Source organism: Lipophrys pholis (genome assembly GCF_963383615.2).
Source record: "Lipophrys pholis genome assembly, chromosome: 1".
NCBI lineage: Eukaryota > Metazoa > Chordata > Actinopteri > Blenniiformes > Blenniidae > Lipophrys > Lipophrys pholis.
In genome coordinates, this window is record NC_137635.1 from 7443046 (window position 1) to 7460710 (window position 17665).

At 45.3% G+C, this 17665-nt stretch overlaps 2 protein-coding genes across 2 annotated transcripts; both read right to left on the reverse strand.

Annotated features, from left to right (window-relative positions):
- Nucleotides 1–1290: 1290 nt before the first annotated feature.
- On the reverse strand, nucleotides 1291–4450 carry LOC308123222 (gap junction delta-3 protein-like). Its single transcript, XM_080485589.1, has 2 exons — nucleotides 4171–4450; nucleotides 1291–3897 (listed from the first exon to the last, which is right to left on the reverse strand). Exon 2 carries the CDS (start codon nucleotides 3831–3833, stop codon nucleotides 2985–2987), a length of 849 nt encoding a protein of 282 aa, XP_080341715.1. The 5' UTR covers nucleotides 3834–3897; nucleotides 4171–4450; the 3' UTR covers nucleotides 1291–2984.
- A 281-nt stretch (nucleotides 4451–4731) lies between these two features.
- On the reverse strand, nucleotides 4732–16537 carry top2a (DNA topoisomerase II alpha). The gene is made up of 35 exons (XM_080476080.1): nucleotides 16373–16537; nucleotides 15141–15287; nucleotides 14914–15004; nucleotides 14762–14825; nucleotides 14517–14662; nucleotides 14135–14232; nucleotides 13819–14031; nucleotides 13294–13467; nucleotides 12919–13020; nucleotides 12662–12799; nucleotides 12438–12576; nucleotides 12210–12367; nucleotides 11921–12046; nucleotides 11394–11504; nucleotides 10960–11065; nucleotides 10712–10821; nucleotides 10474–10566; nucleotides 10274–10388; nucleotides 10062–10183; nucleotides 9698–9846; nucleotides 9337–9568; nucleotides 9123–9257; nucleotides 8819–9019; nucleotides 8519–8714; nucleotides 8322–8413; nucleotides 8098–8238; nucleotides 7935–8018; nucleotides 7631–7828; nucleotides 7433–7553; nucleotides 6329–6493; nucleotides 5890–6040; nucleotides 5761–5813; nucleotides 5519–5683; nucleotides 5211–5443; nucleotides 4732–5137 (listed from the first exon to the last, which is right to left on the reverse strand). Exons 1-35 carry the CDS (start codon nucleotides 16388–16390, stop codon nucleotides 4991–4993), a joined length of 4734 nt encoding a protein of 1577 aa, XP_080332206.1. The 5' UTR covers nucleotides 16391–16537; the 3' UTR covers nucleotides 4732–4990.
- Nucleotides 16538–17665: the final 1128 nt, after the last annotated feature.

Consider the following 17665-nt stretch of genomic DNA (forward strand, 5'->3'; position numbering starts at 1 on the left):
ACCTACATTTTCCTGGAGACAAACTGAAGCGGCGAGGCCTCCTGCAAGCAGAGCGACGGCGAAGGAAGAGCAGGGTCTGGAGACAAGGTGGAACAAGACCGATGCAGGCAGACTTCCAGTTTGACACCATGAAGAGGAAGAAAAAAAAGTAGATGGACGAAAAGAAGCAGAGGAAGTCGTGTGACGGCGATCCTCCTCGACTCTTCCTCTCTCGTTATATAAAACACATCTACTATTCTGTTCCATGTACATCAAAGAGCTGTGCCGCTCTGCAATCTGCATACGTGATGCATCCTGGGAACGTGGAGGAGAGCACGTGTCTCTGGGAGAGTATCTGGCTGGGAAATAAGAGCGTTTAGACGACTTGGTGTTCAGATGAGCTCTCGTTGCTGCTGAGGTCATCAGCACATCCGACTACAAACTGAATACAAGCTTCAGGAATAATTGCAAGTGGAGCAGCAACGTGAAATGACACACAACATAGCAGCCAGGGTGAAAGAACTGCTGCCAGTGACTCCAAACTGTCAAATAATAAAGTCATAAAGCCACTGAGGGCTTCCGTTCCTGCGTCACTGCTGCCATCTACTGGTTAACAGCAGCACTGCAGGCTCATCTGTTCAAATCAATCTTACAAAAATAAAACTCATCTCACCTAAATGTTTAGAATTTATTGTCTGGGATTTTCTCCAGCATCCTGCCCAGAATAAAAGCTCTACAGGAGATGGATGTATGTAACTTGAAATTCACACAAACCAAAATTTTATGAACCAGAGAGAATCAATGCAAAATACTGAGATGAGAGGTTTTACCATTTCATGGAGGCAAATGTTAAAATGCTACGAGACAAATCAAATCAACAGAAAAGCTTTTTGTATTATTTTAAGCGATCGTGTCGACTCAGCGGGTCGGTCAAAGTATAACAAGAGGATTTTGACCAGTCAGAAGTAATAATGTGCAGAAGTTCAACAAGTTGTGAGAAACAATAGTTAAGTTTGACCTCAATTACAATGGGAATTTATTGCCAAATAAATTATGAATCTTGAGCGCCCCCCAGCGGCGGTCAGGCCTCCCATTTGGGAATCACTGCTCTGTGTGGTTTAAGATCTTACAGGAATAAAATGCAGTTGTTGTTGCTCTTTTTCAGTCCAATAGTTCAGTCACAGCTAAAAATCTAATCCTCCAGCGTGTCTGATGTCTGGCAGATAAACTTTTCATATCAATAAAATGGATCGAGAGGAAAGTCTCACTAAACACGTCAATTACAATAATTCCAAGCTTCCGTCTGATTGACATCATTTATTCATTCGTTCTGCAAACAAAGCTGAGAATGTGTGTAATAATGTAGAACTGGATCAGGTGGTTCTGCTTGTGAAACACTTTAGATCAACGGATGTGAGAAGTGCCACCAATGCCAACCGCCTGGAGTCGCTCAACACAAACAGTATCACGGGGGTCAGAGGTCAGGATAAGATTAACACTGGTTCTGCCTCACGTTTTTTATCTGCCGAGTATCTGGATCATCGTTTCAAGTCAAACCTGTCAAGTCGGGAACCTCATCCTGACTCTCAGGATTAAAGGTAAATATATATTGTCTGCGACCACTCATAGTGTCTTTATTACAAATGATGGCTTCAGTGGGATTATGGGATTAGAACCACATCTAGTCTGTAACAGGACAGTTCCTTGTTGTGGAGGAAGACTTGAGCTATAAAACATCACAGATCCTCTGCAGAGCTGATCTCACGGCCGGTTTCTGACCGACAACCTCGTTCACACCGGCACAATTTTCTTAAAAACCCAGAAGATAAGTGAAAACGATGAAGACCTCCAATTGACCTGCGATGCAAAGCTCAGACTGTAAAAAATAACCGTTCAGAGCGTTTACTCACACCACATAAATCAGTCACAAGCCGTTGCCAGAGGAAAAATAACTTTCAACTAAAATCTTTAGAATGATGTCACCTTTTAATGCTCTGATCTTTATGAGCAGATTCTTTATTGTCCCTGAGGGAGGAGTTGTTTTACAGCCAGAAGTGCTTTTATCAGACGATCATCACTGAAACAGCTTCAGTCAATAATATATCTGCCATCTGTGAAGTCATTTATTATCACCTGTAAACTCCTGAGTGTCTCTGGCACCAAATACCAGAAAGTAACAGTCGTATTAATATTATTAAATCCCATCAATACCTGGCCGCCGCCCAAATCCAGAAGAACGATGTTTGGTGGTGCATTCATTGATCTCCTTAACGTTATATTTCTGGTACAATCTGTTTGAATTTCTTTAATTGTGGCCCTCAAATATATCCGAGTACCTTTCAAACCGAGTTTAGATTCCCAAACTCATATCTCATATAAGTGCTTCGAGAAACGATCACCTTCGGGCAATTTAATGTGGTGATATTTATTTTACTAGTTTCCATCCGTCCAGCCCTTCTTTGGACTTCAATTAAAAAATAAAAATAAAAATAATCTGGAGTGAACAAGCTGAATTATGACAGATTCCATTGGCCTCCAAACAACTTCATCTAAATTCACTACAGATGATTTGATGACATGTAGTACCTTCAAAATCTCCAATAAAACATGCAATTTTATACAAAAACACAACGTAAACGGTCATATTTACTGATGGACTGAAATAGAGGAAATTCAGTGAACAAATTGGTGATAATTTCAAGCTCAATCTTTATGTATTGAATGTCAATCAGTGAAACAGTAGTATAGTAGTAGTAATAGTATTCAAACTCTCCTGGGGAAATACATAATTCATCTTTAAAGTAAAAACTTGAACTAGATCTAAACATGATGTTTTATATCTCCAGGACTGGATTCAGTCATTGTTGCTTCCATTGAGGCTCGAAGCTTCAATCAGCAGGAATCAGCAAAGTGTCTTTTCCTGTCTTGACGACTCTGTGATGATTCAGACCAAACAACATGGCGTCACCACGTCTGATTGCTTTCCTCCAGGAAGTGAGGGCGTCTCACACCATCAGGGTCCGGCTGGTCCCGCACCTGCAGCTCCTGTTCTTCTGTCCGATGCTGGAAGCCTTCCTGCTGCTCCTCAGTGACCCCGCCTTCGGCCGCACGCCGCCGGGCGCGCTCGGCGGCCCTCTGGCCTTCTCCGCCTCCGCCTCCTCCTCCTCCTCCTTGTTCTTGGGGTCGTTGAGGCTGTGGCAGGCGAAGGCGTCCTCGGGGTGGCGCGACGCCCTCTGACCCGCGCAGAACCACTTCATGGAGCTGTAGGCGAGCTCCGCCAGGCTGGAGACCCCCGACAAGACGCCCACGCCGAAGTAGAAGCAGAGGAAGATGGTTTTCTCGGCCGGGCGCGAGGTGAAGCAGTCCACCGTGTAGGGGCAGGGGAAGCGGCTGCAAGGGAACTGGGCCTCCACCCTGAAGCCGTACAGCCACCACTGGCCCAGCAGGAAGCCCACCTCCGCCACGATGCGGAACATCACGTTGACGACGTACAGCTTCCTGAAGTGCTGGTCCTCTATGCGGTGCTGGGTCCGGGACCGGCCGGTCTTCTTGTTGTTGTGATGCGTGGCGTACATGAGGAAGAGCAGGGACGGCGTGGCGATGAGGACGATGTGGAACACCCAGAAGCGGTACTGGGAGATGGGGAAGGCCATGTCGTAGCAGACCTGCTTGCATCCCGGCTGCAGGGTGTTGCAGGAAAACTCCTCCTGCTCGTCTTCGAACAGGTCGCTGGCCACGGTGCCCAGGATCAGGATGCGGAACACCAACATCAGCAGCAGCCAGAAGCGGCCCAGCATCGGCGAGTGCGCCTGGAGGTTGTCAAAGAGTCCGCCCAGGAAGCCCCATTCCCCCATGACTGCAGTGTGACGGCTCCCGGCTCCTTGAGAATCTCGGTGTCAGAACAGACTCCGACTCTGGCTGAAGAAAGAAAGTAAAACTTTTAGGTCCCAGTCTTGATTCATAGTGACGCTGAAGCGAACTGATTCATGAGGCACAAAGGTCCTGATTGACTTTATGTTCCAATCACCTGAAACCAAAAGCACATGACTATAAAACCTGCAATAAAGCAATGTAATCAGAGACACGCTTACATATTACTTTTGTTCTTAGTCTCTGATCATAAAACACGCCGTTTAAATTAATCACAGCAGTTTCTGGAAGAAAAATCCCCTGCAAGCTTCAGCGACTCGCCTTCTGAGCTGCATCACTTCGGAGATTCCAGCTGCAGTCGAACGACCAAACAGGTTGATCCTGGAAGATTTTATCTCGCGCCTGCAGCCGCTGCATGAAGACTAGAACCCCACTCCGTCTCTTCCTGGTCGTCGTTCAGAGAAGAAAGTTGTCCCCAAATATCTCCAGTGTTTCCCTCGTCAAGGGCTTATAGTCAAGCTGATAACTGAGAGGGCGGCAACAGCTTGAGGAAATTCCTGCTGCAGCTCTAATCTGCATCCATCGAGCCCCGGACAGCAGTGATGTTTACCCAGGAGGGGCCGAGTCTTGATGAGCAGTTTCCTAAATGGCAGGAAGGATTTGTTTGAAGCTGAACCAACCAGTTTCCCGGGTCACCGGAAAGAACAAGAGTCTCATACAAAACACAAGTCAGACGCACTTGAAGGCGTCAGACAAAACAAAACCCTCCGACTCAACTTGAAGTGTCAACGGGAGATCAGTCCCACAGCAGACGAAGCTCCGCCCCCTTCAAATACCTCCATTGTGCTAAACGATCAGTTTCTCTAAAGAAAGCACTCGTAAGACAATTCAGCGTTGACTTTATTTCTTCAAACATGAAACCACAGAAATATTTACAAGACAAGAACAACAGGAGTACAAAAGACATTCAGGCATAAAAGTTTTTTGGAAGATTAAAACTCGACCTTCCAACTATCTGTTTTCATAAGAACTTCTGTTCAGTGAAACTGGCTTCACTTTCCAATGAAGCACCAAACCAATGACTGATGATCAATCAGCTCCTCATATCAACTGAACGCAGGCCGGAGCTCAGAGACGCAGATTAAAAGTCGTCATCCGAGTCGGAGTCCATGTTGTAGGTGACGGCTTTCCGGGCCCGAGAGGATTTTCCCTTTGGGGCCAGAGGAACATCCGCCGTGTCCTCAGCAACCTGGAAGCTGTCGTCATCATCGAGCCACTTCTTGTTTTTCTACAAGGAAAAATAAATGAGACAACATAGAGAAGTCGTGTCGTTTCCTCCAGGATCTCCTGTGAGAACAAACCTTAACCGCGGTGGTCGTTTTGGTCTTGAGGCGTGAGGCCAGGTCGGTGTTGCTGTCCGAGTCGTCATCGCTGACGACCTGCTTACGCTTCAGAACAGCCTTGGACTTGGCCGCCGGTGCTTTGGCTTCACTCTCAGAGTCGCTGGAGTCGAAGGAGGGAAGCTTCTTGGTGGCGACGCTGGACGACGCTCTGGGTTTGGAGAGACCGGCCAGGATGGACGGCTGCTTGGGGTCTGAGAGACGGAGAGCAGAAACAACACATGAGTCTGTTGTGGAGCGGTCGTCTGTCTGAAAGGAAGATAGAGTACCTGCCGCCTTTTTCTTGGGAGCGGCTGCTTTCTTAGCAGCAGAGGGCTTCTTGGGCGCAGTCTCTTTGGGTTTACGTTGAGCTGGAGCCTTTGTGGGCGGAGCCTTTGTGGGCGGAGCCTTTGTGGGCGGAGCCTTTGTGGGCGGAGCCTGGTTGTCAGACTGAGCTGTGACAACCAAGGGAAAACGTCGTCAGTCACCTGACGACACGTCAAACACACTGGAGCTAGCTGGAGATACTCACAGCTCGTCTCGGTGGCTGCTTCTTCAGGGGACTTGCTCTTCGTTACCCTTTTCCTTAAAGAGAAACAACAGGTTGAGTAGGTGGAGGGTGGATCTGGTGGAGAGCAGCTTCATGTCGTCTCTCACTCACTTGGGAGGTGGCGCCGGAGAGTCCATGTCGCTGGGCTCCAGGGCGAAGCTGGTGTCGTCGTCACTGATCAGCGCTTTATGTTTTGGAGCCTTCTTCTTGCCCCAGTCTTCAAACTCGTCCTCACTGTCGGACACGCTGTATTTCACCGCAGCTTGAGGATTAAAACAAAAAGGTTTCTGTTAAACTAAATAGTAAGATTTGGGTTTTTTCCCTCCAAACGAAACAAGAGGTAGAAGTTGATTACTGATGTTAAATGAGTCATCAAACAGCTGCTGCAGCCAGTGAGTAGGAAACTGGAAGCTCATCAGCCTCAGGAGGGTTTACATCTGGTCTGGTTGGTGTGTGTGTGTTTTAACTTTAATCACGACTGTTGAAGCAACGATCAACAGTTTTCAGTTAAAACATAGAAATGTAATGAAGGTCTATCAAGCTCATTCACCTTTGGTTGAGCGAGCCACCCGCGCTCTGGGTGCCACCTCTTTCACCTCTTCATCCTCCTCCTCCTCAGACAGACCCTCTTCCTCCTCCTCCTCCTCGTCCGACCACGGGTTTGTCGTCTTCTTCACCGGTTTGAACTGAAGCTTCGTCTGCTTCCCGTTCGATGCTGCAAACAACGTTAACCTCAGTCCAGCGACAAACCTCCTCGACAGGCAACAGATTCCTTCCAACGGACACATTCAACTCTTCTTTCACATCATTTAAAATCACGCCTCAGGAGTGAGTTCTTCATGAACGCTGCTGTGAAATTCCCGTTTCATCCTAGTGCGACGGCCTTTACCTAACGAGAGGAACATTTGCTGTTTGTCATCAAACCTTTGTGAGGCTGGTCGCCGGCAGCTCAGAGGTTCGACTCTCGCTGCCACTTCGTTTGGACAGAAAGCTTTTACTTTTTTTTTATTTGACGTGGACTGATGAACACAAACCGCTGTGAAACCTCTGATGTGAATCTCAATAAATCTAAAGACGGGACAAGATTAAACGAAAACAAGCAGGATATTCACGAGGTTCGCCTGTTAATAAAAACATTTACAACCTCTGAATACATGTTGAACGAACACAATTAAAATGAGCTCATAATATTTCTGACATGGTTACGTCTAACTATCCCAAAATGTCAGTGAATAAATTGAGTGTTTCTTTTTAAGCATTTTGTAAATAATTTGACCCTTTTTGATTTAGCTTCTCATTTGACTGAACTTCATTACTAAACATTAAAGGAACGAGCTCATGGGAGGAAATTAGATAGTCAAAATAAAGTCAGTGATGTGTGAATATGTTCAGGTAAAGTCCCTGCTGTTTCTGATGGTTTTCATGGTGTTGGATTGTTTCAGTCAAACATCAGAGCCAGGGAGCGTTTCTGAGGATGAAGCCCAATAGGAAGCATTTCAAGACATTTAAAGATTATTAGTATGAAGCGGACAATGAAAACTGGTTTGTGGCAAAGCTTTGCTGTTGTGTTGTTGCAATAATAATCCTGCTTGAAACTTGATCCATTCCACCTCGTTCAGACCGGAGAGTCTGAAAATGAGGACTTCAGTCTCACCTTTCTCCTTCGTCTGAGTTTTGGTTTTCTTGCTCAGTCGCGCAATCAGGCCAGTTTCCTCCACCAGGGTGGGATTCTCTGCATCGTCTCCAAATTCCATCTTCACCGCCACGTCTTCGCCCTGCGGTCACAAGGTAGTTGTGTTTTGTCTGATGCAGAGACGAGATCGTCGTCGTCGTCGTCTCACGGCAGACGTACCTTTGTCTTTCTGACTCTCTTGCCTTCTCCTTTCTTCAGATCAGCCTTCCTGTTGGCGTCGGCCTTCATGGCGCTGGTAACTCGTGGAATAACGCGGCGGCCCTGCGGCGTGGGCAGAGTCTCCTGCTTCACCTTCTGTGCTTTGCCTTTTCCCTTCACGGGCATGATGGCCGCCTCCTTCTCCTTCTCCTCAAGGCGCTGAGCCAGCAGATCAGAAGACAGTTTCAGCCATGTGTACTTTTATTAAAGCTAAAAACAGTTTCATTGGTGAAGTGAAACCATATGACAGGCAGAAAGTCTCTACCTCCAGCTCCTCGGAGAAAGCAGCGAGATCTTCCTTCCACAGGTCAGACGGAGCCTTCTTCTCTAATGTGTTCAGCTCCGTCAGCTGCACAAACAGTTCAAACAAAACGGAAATTTTTCAGCTGAAGCTTTTGTAAAGAACAGGATGTGAGGAGAACTCAGACCTTGGCGTCCCTCTGTCTGCACAGCTCCTCCTTCTTCTCCTTGGTCAGGTACCACATGGGCATGCTCAGCAGGTAGTTGTAGTCGGGCCCGCTGGCGTCTTCCTTCTCCTCTTCGTCCTTGTCGTGTTCCTCTTCGTCATCCTAATTTCAAGAGAGTGAGCAGGAATTGATGGTTTGGCTGCTGGATGTTGCAGCTGAACACAGCTTCAGTGTGAACGTCGTACCTTCTCCTGCGCTTTTTTCCAGGCCTTGACAGGGTCGGAGTCGTAGCCCATCTTCTGCAGCATTGCAATCAGTTCTTTCTTTGGCTTGTTTTCTGTGAACGAAGAATCAGGATTAATACTCTAAATATAAACAGCTTTATTCTGATCATTATCATGATGTTCTATTTGTAATAGACGGCAGCGGATCAGCGACTCACCAATAACTAATTTGCCCTCGATCTTCTCCAGGATGAAGCGAGCCTGGTTGGAGAGTCTGGCGCTCTCGGCTCCCAGCATGCCGACCAGCCAGTCCTTCCTCAGCACATAATAATTCATCCTCAGCTCAAAGAAATCCTTGAGAATGTCCTGCACAGACTCGTACTTCTTCAGGCTGCCCACGTGGTCAAAGAGGACCTGAGACGGAGCAGAATAGAAGTGAAGATAAAAAAAACAAAAAACAAACAACTCTAGCTGACACCACGGGATTAGTCCTCTGCTGTGAATGAGGATGGCGTTACCATGGAGTTGCAGGTGAGAGAGTTCTGCAGCTTGAAGACTTTATGGAGGCCAGCAGCCTCTGCCTCCCTCAGCTTCTCCTCCGCCATCTTGACCACGAAGCGCACCGTGGTGTCAGTGTGGTACTCTTTGTAGTCTGTGATCAGAGGAGGAACTTTATCTGTTCCATTCAACATGGGCTCCAGTACGCCCTCCTTGTAGGCCTAGACGACACAGTACAAACAATTACATCACATGCTTCGTGTAAACCACTCCAAACGTACCTCAAATGAAGAAGATGCTCATTTAAAGCTTCTATCGTCTCACCTGAGTCCAGGTTTTGACAGGCAGCTCAGAGATCTCAATGGTGGTGGAATCAATAATGGAAACCTCTCCAGTGTTCATGTACTGGTTGTTCATCACTTGGTCGATTGTGCCTTTGAAGCCTTTGTAGTTTGGAAGCTATAAAGTTAAGAAAATTAATGTAACATGCAGCAGAGAGAACAAGGTGGAGCGTGTGACATTCGGTTACCGTCCTCACCATGGGCAGGGGCTCCTCGCCGTTCAGCATGCGGTGGATGTTGGCCACGAGCTCACGCACGTCGTAGTTGGGAATCTTGCTGGCCCAGCCGGTGCCGATGCCTTCAGGGCCGTTGGACAGGACGGTGGGGATGATGGGAATGTACCACTCTGGTTCGATGCGCTGGTTGTCATCGTAGTTGTACTTGAGCAGGTTGTCGTCCACAGGCGGGAACAGAAGGCGAGCCAGGGAGCTAAACGACGCCATGAGATCAATTCAATTTTATTTATAGAGCATTACATTTCTAGGTGCTTTTAACAGAGAGAAACCCATTTAACTCCTGCATACTGGGACGCCTTGCAGCTTTGAGGCGTTTGCTGACCTGAGCATGGTGAAGATGTATCGAGGGCTGGCCGAGTCTTTGCCGCCGTGCAGCCTCGTTCCAAACTGTCCCAGAGGCTGCAGGAGGTTCAAGTTGTTGCTTCCCACATAGTTCTGGGCCAAGCCAATAATGGTCATCATCAGAGAGCTCTGAAAAACAACATTAGTTCAGAATAAATCGACTGAAACCAACTGGTCATCTCACAGCCAACATTTGGGATCACAGAAATGAAGTCGGCTTGTTTTTGCCCTTTTCACAAAAAATATGAGATAATTCAGAAACAATGCAACAATCAGCAGGGAATAAAAGGACCGCAGGTTTCATAAACACACAGAATGCTGAATGCAGGTCGAAGCCTCCGCACCTCTCCATGGTGGTAGGCAGACATCTCGGCCACTGAACCGGCCAGCTGAGCCACCTTCACCTCCCGCTTGTCGTTCCTCTTGAAGCAACAGAACAGCACTTTTCTCTGACCTGGCTTCAGGCCTGACGGACACAGACAAGCAGAAACACACACATTAGACAACTCCCAGCAGCGTCTCTCTAAAGTTAAAAATGTGCTTCATCATCTCGCACCGTCGACCAGACAGGGAATGGACCTCTCGTTGTCAGAGTTGGAGAAAAGAACCAGCTCCTTGTTGACAAAGTCGTTGTAGGAAAGAGACGTTGTGGCCTGACCATACAGATAATCCTGCAAAATACCACAAAACATGCAGTTACACTGAGCAGAGAACAGTAACGAAGCCCACGAAGCTCAGAGAAGGTAGTGAGATTACTTCGGGCAGGTTGTGCTCTCTGCGCTGGCGCCGGTTGATCATGAAGTTGGTAAGCCACTCTTTTCGTTCGTCCACTTTCTTCTTGCTAAAGGCCTTGACACAGGAAGGACACGATGATCAGTTCATACTGCATGACTAGTTACACTCCTGAACTGAAGTATGTTTGACAGCCCTGATCAACAGTTAAAAACAAACCAGTGAAGTTTAACCAGTAAAAGAATGATGCGTGGCATCTTACCAGGGTGATAGCTTCATCATCCTCAGGTCCACAGTACTTGAATGGGATTCTGTGTCTCTTCATATCAGAGAAGTACTCCTTGGCTTCCTGCGATGTGCTAGTTCCCAAACCTGGAAGGACGACAAAGAAAGAACCAACAAGTTAAGGCACCATGAACACAAACAAAAACAGTAAAACCATTAAATTGACCGAGAACGGTGGCAGGCTTACTTGGCTGTTTCACTACCACACAGGGGTTTATAACAAACCTTTGTAGTATTTGATTTTCCAAGATTTGAGGTTGGCCTGGCTGTCCTTCCATTCATTAAACTCAGGAAGACTGTAGAAAGACAGCTGAGTCTTCTTGAACGACGCCTAGAGACAGAAAGACGAGGTTTACCTCCTGATTCAGATACGATTTCACAGCAAAAACAAAACGGCACAAAACTCTCCTAAAGGAATAATTAAACATGGCAAGCTCTGCAGACATGATGGAATTGCTTTGAGGCAGCAGTTTTCACAAATAATGTTCTCAATAGACACCAGATGGCGCTATTGTTGCCAAATCCGTTGGACTAAAATCCACCATACTCAGCCTGCCTTCACTCTGATGGAGCTCATCGAAACAGGAAAAGATTTGTCAAGGCGGATTCTAAATTTCTAGGTGAAAAAACATCCAACACGCAGTCCAACTATTACACACTTTGATGATGGGAGTGATAAACTCCTCCAGGAAGTTGTGGTGCAGCAGGGACGGCCAGTTGTGGTGGAGGAAGTTGATCAGAAGCCCCTTGATGTGCGAGCCGTCTTGATCCTGTCAGAAACATCAGCACAGTCCAGGTCATGGTAAAGCTCAAAACTCTCTTTTAAACGCACTCATGATGAAGTGAAGAGCCTATAAATCTATAAAAAAAGATACCAGAAAAGAAAACGGTGAACGACTGCCTGATGGGAGCAGTTCAACGTGAGAAGTTTGAGATTTTTCCAGTCCAGCTGCAGGACAATAAGTCAGAGTAACGAGGCTCCGGTGGGAAAGCCTCAAGGCCAGAGTGGAGAGAAGGTAAAGTGATGGAGAGACGAGGGATGATTCACAGCTCTTGTTCAGAGCAAAACGACAATCCAAAGTAAAACCGAGGATAAAATGACGCTTCAGGATTTCCATTAAACTGAATGTGATGACACTCTCTCCAATACGACGACGGGATGAAGAGACCGAAAACAAACACACACCTGATCTGTCATGATCATGATCTTGCCATAACGCAGAGACTTGAGGGATTCTGGGTCGCTGTAGTTCTTCTTGTACTGGAGACCCAGGATCTTGATGATGTTGTTGATTTCAGCGTTTTCCATAATCTGAGGAAGAGCAGAACAACTTTTTATGCCCAGAGGTTTTCTAAACATCAGCAATGCTTCAACCTGTAATTCTGTGTCTTGTTACTATTTTCAATTAATAGTTTTTTTTTTTTTTAAAAAGCATGACAATCACTTCATAGTAATCGGACCTCTTTTGACTGACCTGTTTGAGTGAGGCCTCCCGCACATTGAGGATTTTTCCTTTGAGAGGGAAGACGCCATAGCGATCTCTTCCGACCACCCCGAGCCCAGACACAGCCAGCGTCTTGGCCGAGTCTCCCTCCGTAAGAATTAGCGTGCAGCCAATAGAGTTCCTCCCACCTACCACAGAAATAATGTTTATTCAACTGAGACTGAAAGACGGAGAGAAATGAGAGCGGCTGCACGTTACCTGCATCGTTTGCATCATCCAGCTTTGGCACGCCCTTGATTTTAGTGTGTTTCACTGCAGAACATTTCTTGTTGAGCTGGGTCTGAGCCTTGAACCTCACCCAGTTCATGACACTCTCCACGATTCCAGAGGATGTGGCCTACACGCAGCAGAATGAGACACGAGTTCAATCTGGATGATTATACCTCTGGGGAACGCGATGCTGCGTTGCTTTTGATGAGCACCTGCTTAAAGAACTTGTCGCTGAGGGTACAGGTGGATCCAAACTTCTTGTGTTGCAGCGTCATGTTCTCTTTAGTCTGAGAATCGAAGGTTGGGTTTTCAATCAGGCAGTTGATAAACAGCCACATGTGGTTCTTCACCTAGAGGAGAAAAGAAGGAATTATCGGAACTTGTTCTTTAAAGAAAAGAAGATTCCTCAAAAATAATCACAGATTTGAGCTTCATTTGGGGAAAGTAAGTCTCAGATCCTAATAAATACCTGGAATGGTTTGACAGCCACACCGGCTTTGTTCTTCTTCTTCACCACCTCAATGAGCTTCGTGACCACCTGGTCAGCCACGTAGTCGGTGTGCCTGCCTCCCTGAAGCGCGGCGGACAAATGGGAGGCCATTTACAGAATGAAAGTCGCCTCAATCAGAATGACACCAAGTGGCTGGGAAAGTATCCAAACTTGCACTTAACTGCCAAAAGAATATGATCCACTAGTTCTTAAAACAATTTAATGCTGCCCTGTGATGTAAACAATCTGCCAAGTGCCCCAAGAGACCGATTCATCATCGAGGTAACAACCGAACTAACTCACCAAATGTCTTGGTCACATAGTTCAAGACAACGTGTGCAGTAGAGGCTGTACCTTGGTGGTGGCAATGCTGTTGACAAAGCTGATCTGCTGGAAGCCTTTCTCACTCGAGGTGAGGCAGACTTCCCAGCGCTCATTGGCAACCTCATGGATGACACTGAGGGGAGAGCCCTGCTCGTCCACCTTGTCCTGCAGATACAGATCCACGTAGCTGCGGAAGTCGGTAATCTATAGTGCAAGAGACATAATCTTAATATTAATCACAAGGTTTACTCTCAATGGGCTGCTGACATCGGCTCTACATTATAAACCATTCAACCGAACGCCAGAAACATTTCAATCAAGCAGCCGTGAAGAATTGGGCATAAACAGACAGGTTTTGTTTAAACTGACAGCAGAAAGAGGTTCAGCAGAAACTTAATTTGGCTTCAAAACGTAACGTTAGAATCTGGACAACATGTGTCTGACAGTCCTTGAACCAAAATGATTGTGTCTTTGAAGACTCTGGTTAACCGATTGGTAGGTGCCTGACAAGAAGCAGGACGTGAGACAGAAACATTAAAAGTCTACGTGACTCACTGGCAGCCTCTTGCCATTGAAGAACACCCGGACACCTTTAGACGACCCAGCGATGTCATAAGCTCTCCGGGTCATCAGAGCCACCGTGTCTTTGTCCAGGACGCTCATTTTGAACTTGGGCAGGTCTGGACTGAATGTGATGCATGTGTAGTCGTCTCCATCAAAGGGTTTGATGGCGGGCTCCCCGGCCCTGCCCATGTTGTCATACCATGTCTGAGGAAATCACACACACATGCATACATACATGAAGTGACAGGTACCTCTTACAGGTTACAACTCAGACAAATAAAAAGGAAATGTGCTGCAGCCTTCCTACCTGCTTGAAGCATCTCTTGGACTCCCTACAAGCAGTCTCCACGGTGAACTTTGTGCTGAAGATGTTGCAAAGCTTAGCACCATATCCATTACGTCCACCTGAACATATATAATTGTTAATTTGGACACTTGAAATGAAAAACATGGACAGTAACGAACCTCTAACAACCCCACATAGCTGAAGCTTGTTCACATAAAATGTTGTTTTGTCAAAGATTAACCTTAAGTGACTAGTTTCTCATTTTCAAGACGTGAATATGTACAAGCTTCTCGTACTGTATTTCATTTTAAAAGTGTAACTGCAGCAAATACCAAAAGGTCCACAAGAGGAAAAGTACATCTACTTAAATAATGATCTTTTTTTTACACTTAAGCAGCCTCACCTGTGATTTTCTTCTCATCGTCATCATAGTTACTGGATGTTAGGAGCTGTCCGAAGATGAGAGCAGGCACAAAGACCTTCTCCACCTTGTGCTCCACCACAGGAATGCCCTTCCCATTGTTCCACACGCTGATGGTGTTGTTTTCACTAAAGAAGAAACGTTGTTCATGTAACTGGTGGCATTCTGGTGGAATTACAAGCTGGTTTGAGATCTTGAATGGCTGTGCAATAGTAAATATTACTCACACGTCGATGGTTATCTTGATACACGACATGTTTTTGTCCCTCTGCTTGTTATCAGCTGCATTTACTGGAGGAAGAAATACTATTTCAGCGCGGAGGGCTTGGGATGACCAAACACCACATCACAGTAAACAGCATCATTGTAGTTTACCCACCAAGAATCTCGTCGAAAATCTTGTAAAGTCCCGGCACAAACATCACATCGCGGCAATTCAGCTGAGCATCGGTATCATACACCCACATTTGCTGGGAGGAAAATTCAACAGTGACTTAGCTACAACAAGTGCATATTCAGATAACATGAATCGTTCGAATTTCCTCTGATTCGCATATAAATATAGTAAGAAATGCACCAATACAAGTGTTGTGACGTGACTCTTACTTGAGTGACAGGCTCCACAGAACCGATGTAGGAGTCTGGTCTGAGCAAGATGTGCTCCAGCTGCGTCTTCTTCTGATAGATCCTCTCCACCGACATCCGCTTCGGATCTTTCTTTGTCTTTACTGCCGGCTGGTTTTCCAGAAAGGCCTACAGAAATGACAAAGGGTTGTATTTAATCTCACTGGGTATGGTCTCTAGTTGTGCAACATGTAATAACCAGACAATGACAGGACAGACATTTATAGCTCACTCTACAAAACACAAAGTAAACTAAATATGAAGTAAACAGACAATCACACACGCTCACATAGGAGCAATCTAAAATCGTTAATTAACCTCACATGCATGTTTTTTTAAGTGTAGTTGCTGGATAAAACCCCCCCACACACTAGAACAAGCAAACTCCACATAAAAAGGCCCAGTCGGTATTTGAACCCATGACCTTCTTGCTGTGAGGCAAACGCTTAAACCAAGTAGAAGTAACAGTTCAGTCCATCTCATTAGTTGGATTATGGAGGCTGTTCCATCCCACATAATCCAACCAGCATAGACACTTATAATCTGGGATCCACTGAGATTTTTTTTATAGTTGAAAAAGACAAAGAATGGTGTAAAACACTTCCCATATGCAGCTTGGCCTGACGTTAATTTACTGTCTAAAGAAACAACTTTATGCTTTATATGTTAACTTGATATAACGGTTTAGTTTATTCAATATACATTTTCAAATCGCACAGCGGGAGCCGAAATCTCCGCCACCACCGGTGTTTCGGACCAACTGGCTTCCATGTTAACTGGTAACCGACTTCCTTTAGCGTAAACGGTTGCTGCAGCTCATAAAAGCAGATGACAAATCAAGATATGCAAAAAATCGCATACTTTGAAACTTTCTTGTAAACGTGTTAAAACGGCGTTCGCTAGGACAGCTACGGGTTTTTTTAACATTTACTATTACAAGCAGCAACAATGACCGCTGGAGGAAATTGGTCACCCGTTAACGGGGGAACCACTTAATCCAAAACACTGGGTGTTTGGGAGCGACTCCTTAAGAGACAACGCTCATTTAGAGATTTGTAACAATGGAACTTACATAATAACGTCAAAACATTATATAATGTTTTTACGTAACCTAGTGGAACTGCTGTTAACTGGAGAAACGCTAGTCTTTAGCCTTACTTAGAGTTGTTAGCAGAACAAGCTAACGGTTCATTTACATAAAATAGAATAGTTACCCTCAGTGGTTCCGCCATCCTGTCTGTTGTGCAGATTCACCTCGACGCTCGAAAGACTGTAAAACCTGCGTTTAACACCAGCTAGAAGGAATTAAATGAAACTCTTGTCACAACGCGACCGCACCGCGAGCTGCGCTTCCAAACGAATGTTTGAAATTTTGTGGCAACGTCTGGCGGTACCGATCGACCAATTAAACGCGAGCTCTCTAACGCAGCTGTCCAATGGGAGGGACGTGGACTCGTTCCCCTTACGTTAGACAGCCAATCATAGACGGAAGAACACGTATGAGCCCGCCCATTATTTGTCCCACGGCCAATCAGATTAAAAATCATCAGCAAAAAGAAAACGACCAGTCAGGAAGCAGAAACGTCCCCCGTGAGTTAGAATCAGTAAAAGTGATGGAAACGTCAGTGATCGTTGGTTTCTATGGGGGTATTATTGAAGCTAAACTATTTATTTTATTTCGGAAAAAAAACAAAAAGAAAACACCAGTGGTGTCTATCCCAGCTATGATATGAGTGAACAAATGAACTGTGGTCCAGAAAGTGTTTTGTCTTTAAAATGCTTCATGACAGTTTGTTTTATACATGTTTTACTTGAAATTTCCAGTAAATATTTTCAACCAGTATTACCCCGAGGAATCTGGTTTCATTAGTTCTTACAATAATGTCAATTCCATCTATCTGCATTATTGCATTAATATTCCGTTAACAAGTGCTAATTATCATGAGTTTAATCCTGTTTGGATTCAGTGATAACTTATTCCTGTCAAAACAATAATTTCCATATTTCTGAAGTGATTGTTCTTCGTAGTGCCTGTAAACCCGCAATCAAAAAATACTTGAGTCCTCTGCAAATAATTCCAATAAATGATGCATATATTATTCTTACTTGATCCATGTTTTATTAATTTAAATCATTATTTACTTAAATGTTTAGCGCCCTCTGATGACACACTGTCCACTATGTTTACCTGCAACTTTCCAACATATTATAAATTAATCTTTCAGATTCATAAATTTGTTCATGTGGAAAATGAATTGTACTAAAATCAACTGACCATTTTACCCTGTTTCATCATTAAATGCGGCACATAACGGCAACATGTTGGTGTTGTGGTTAGCACTCTTTCTTCGCAGCAAACATATCCCTAACTAACTAACTAACTAACTAACTAACTAACTAACTAACTAACTAACTAACTAACTAACTAACTAACTAACTAACTAACTAACTAATAATAATAATAATAATAATGCAATAATCCCTGCCTACAGGTATCGCAGACGATA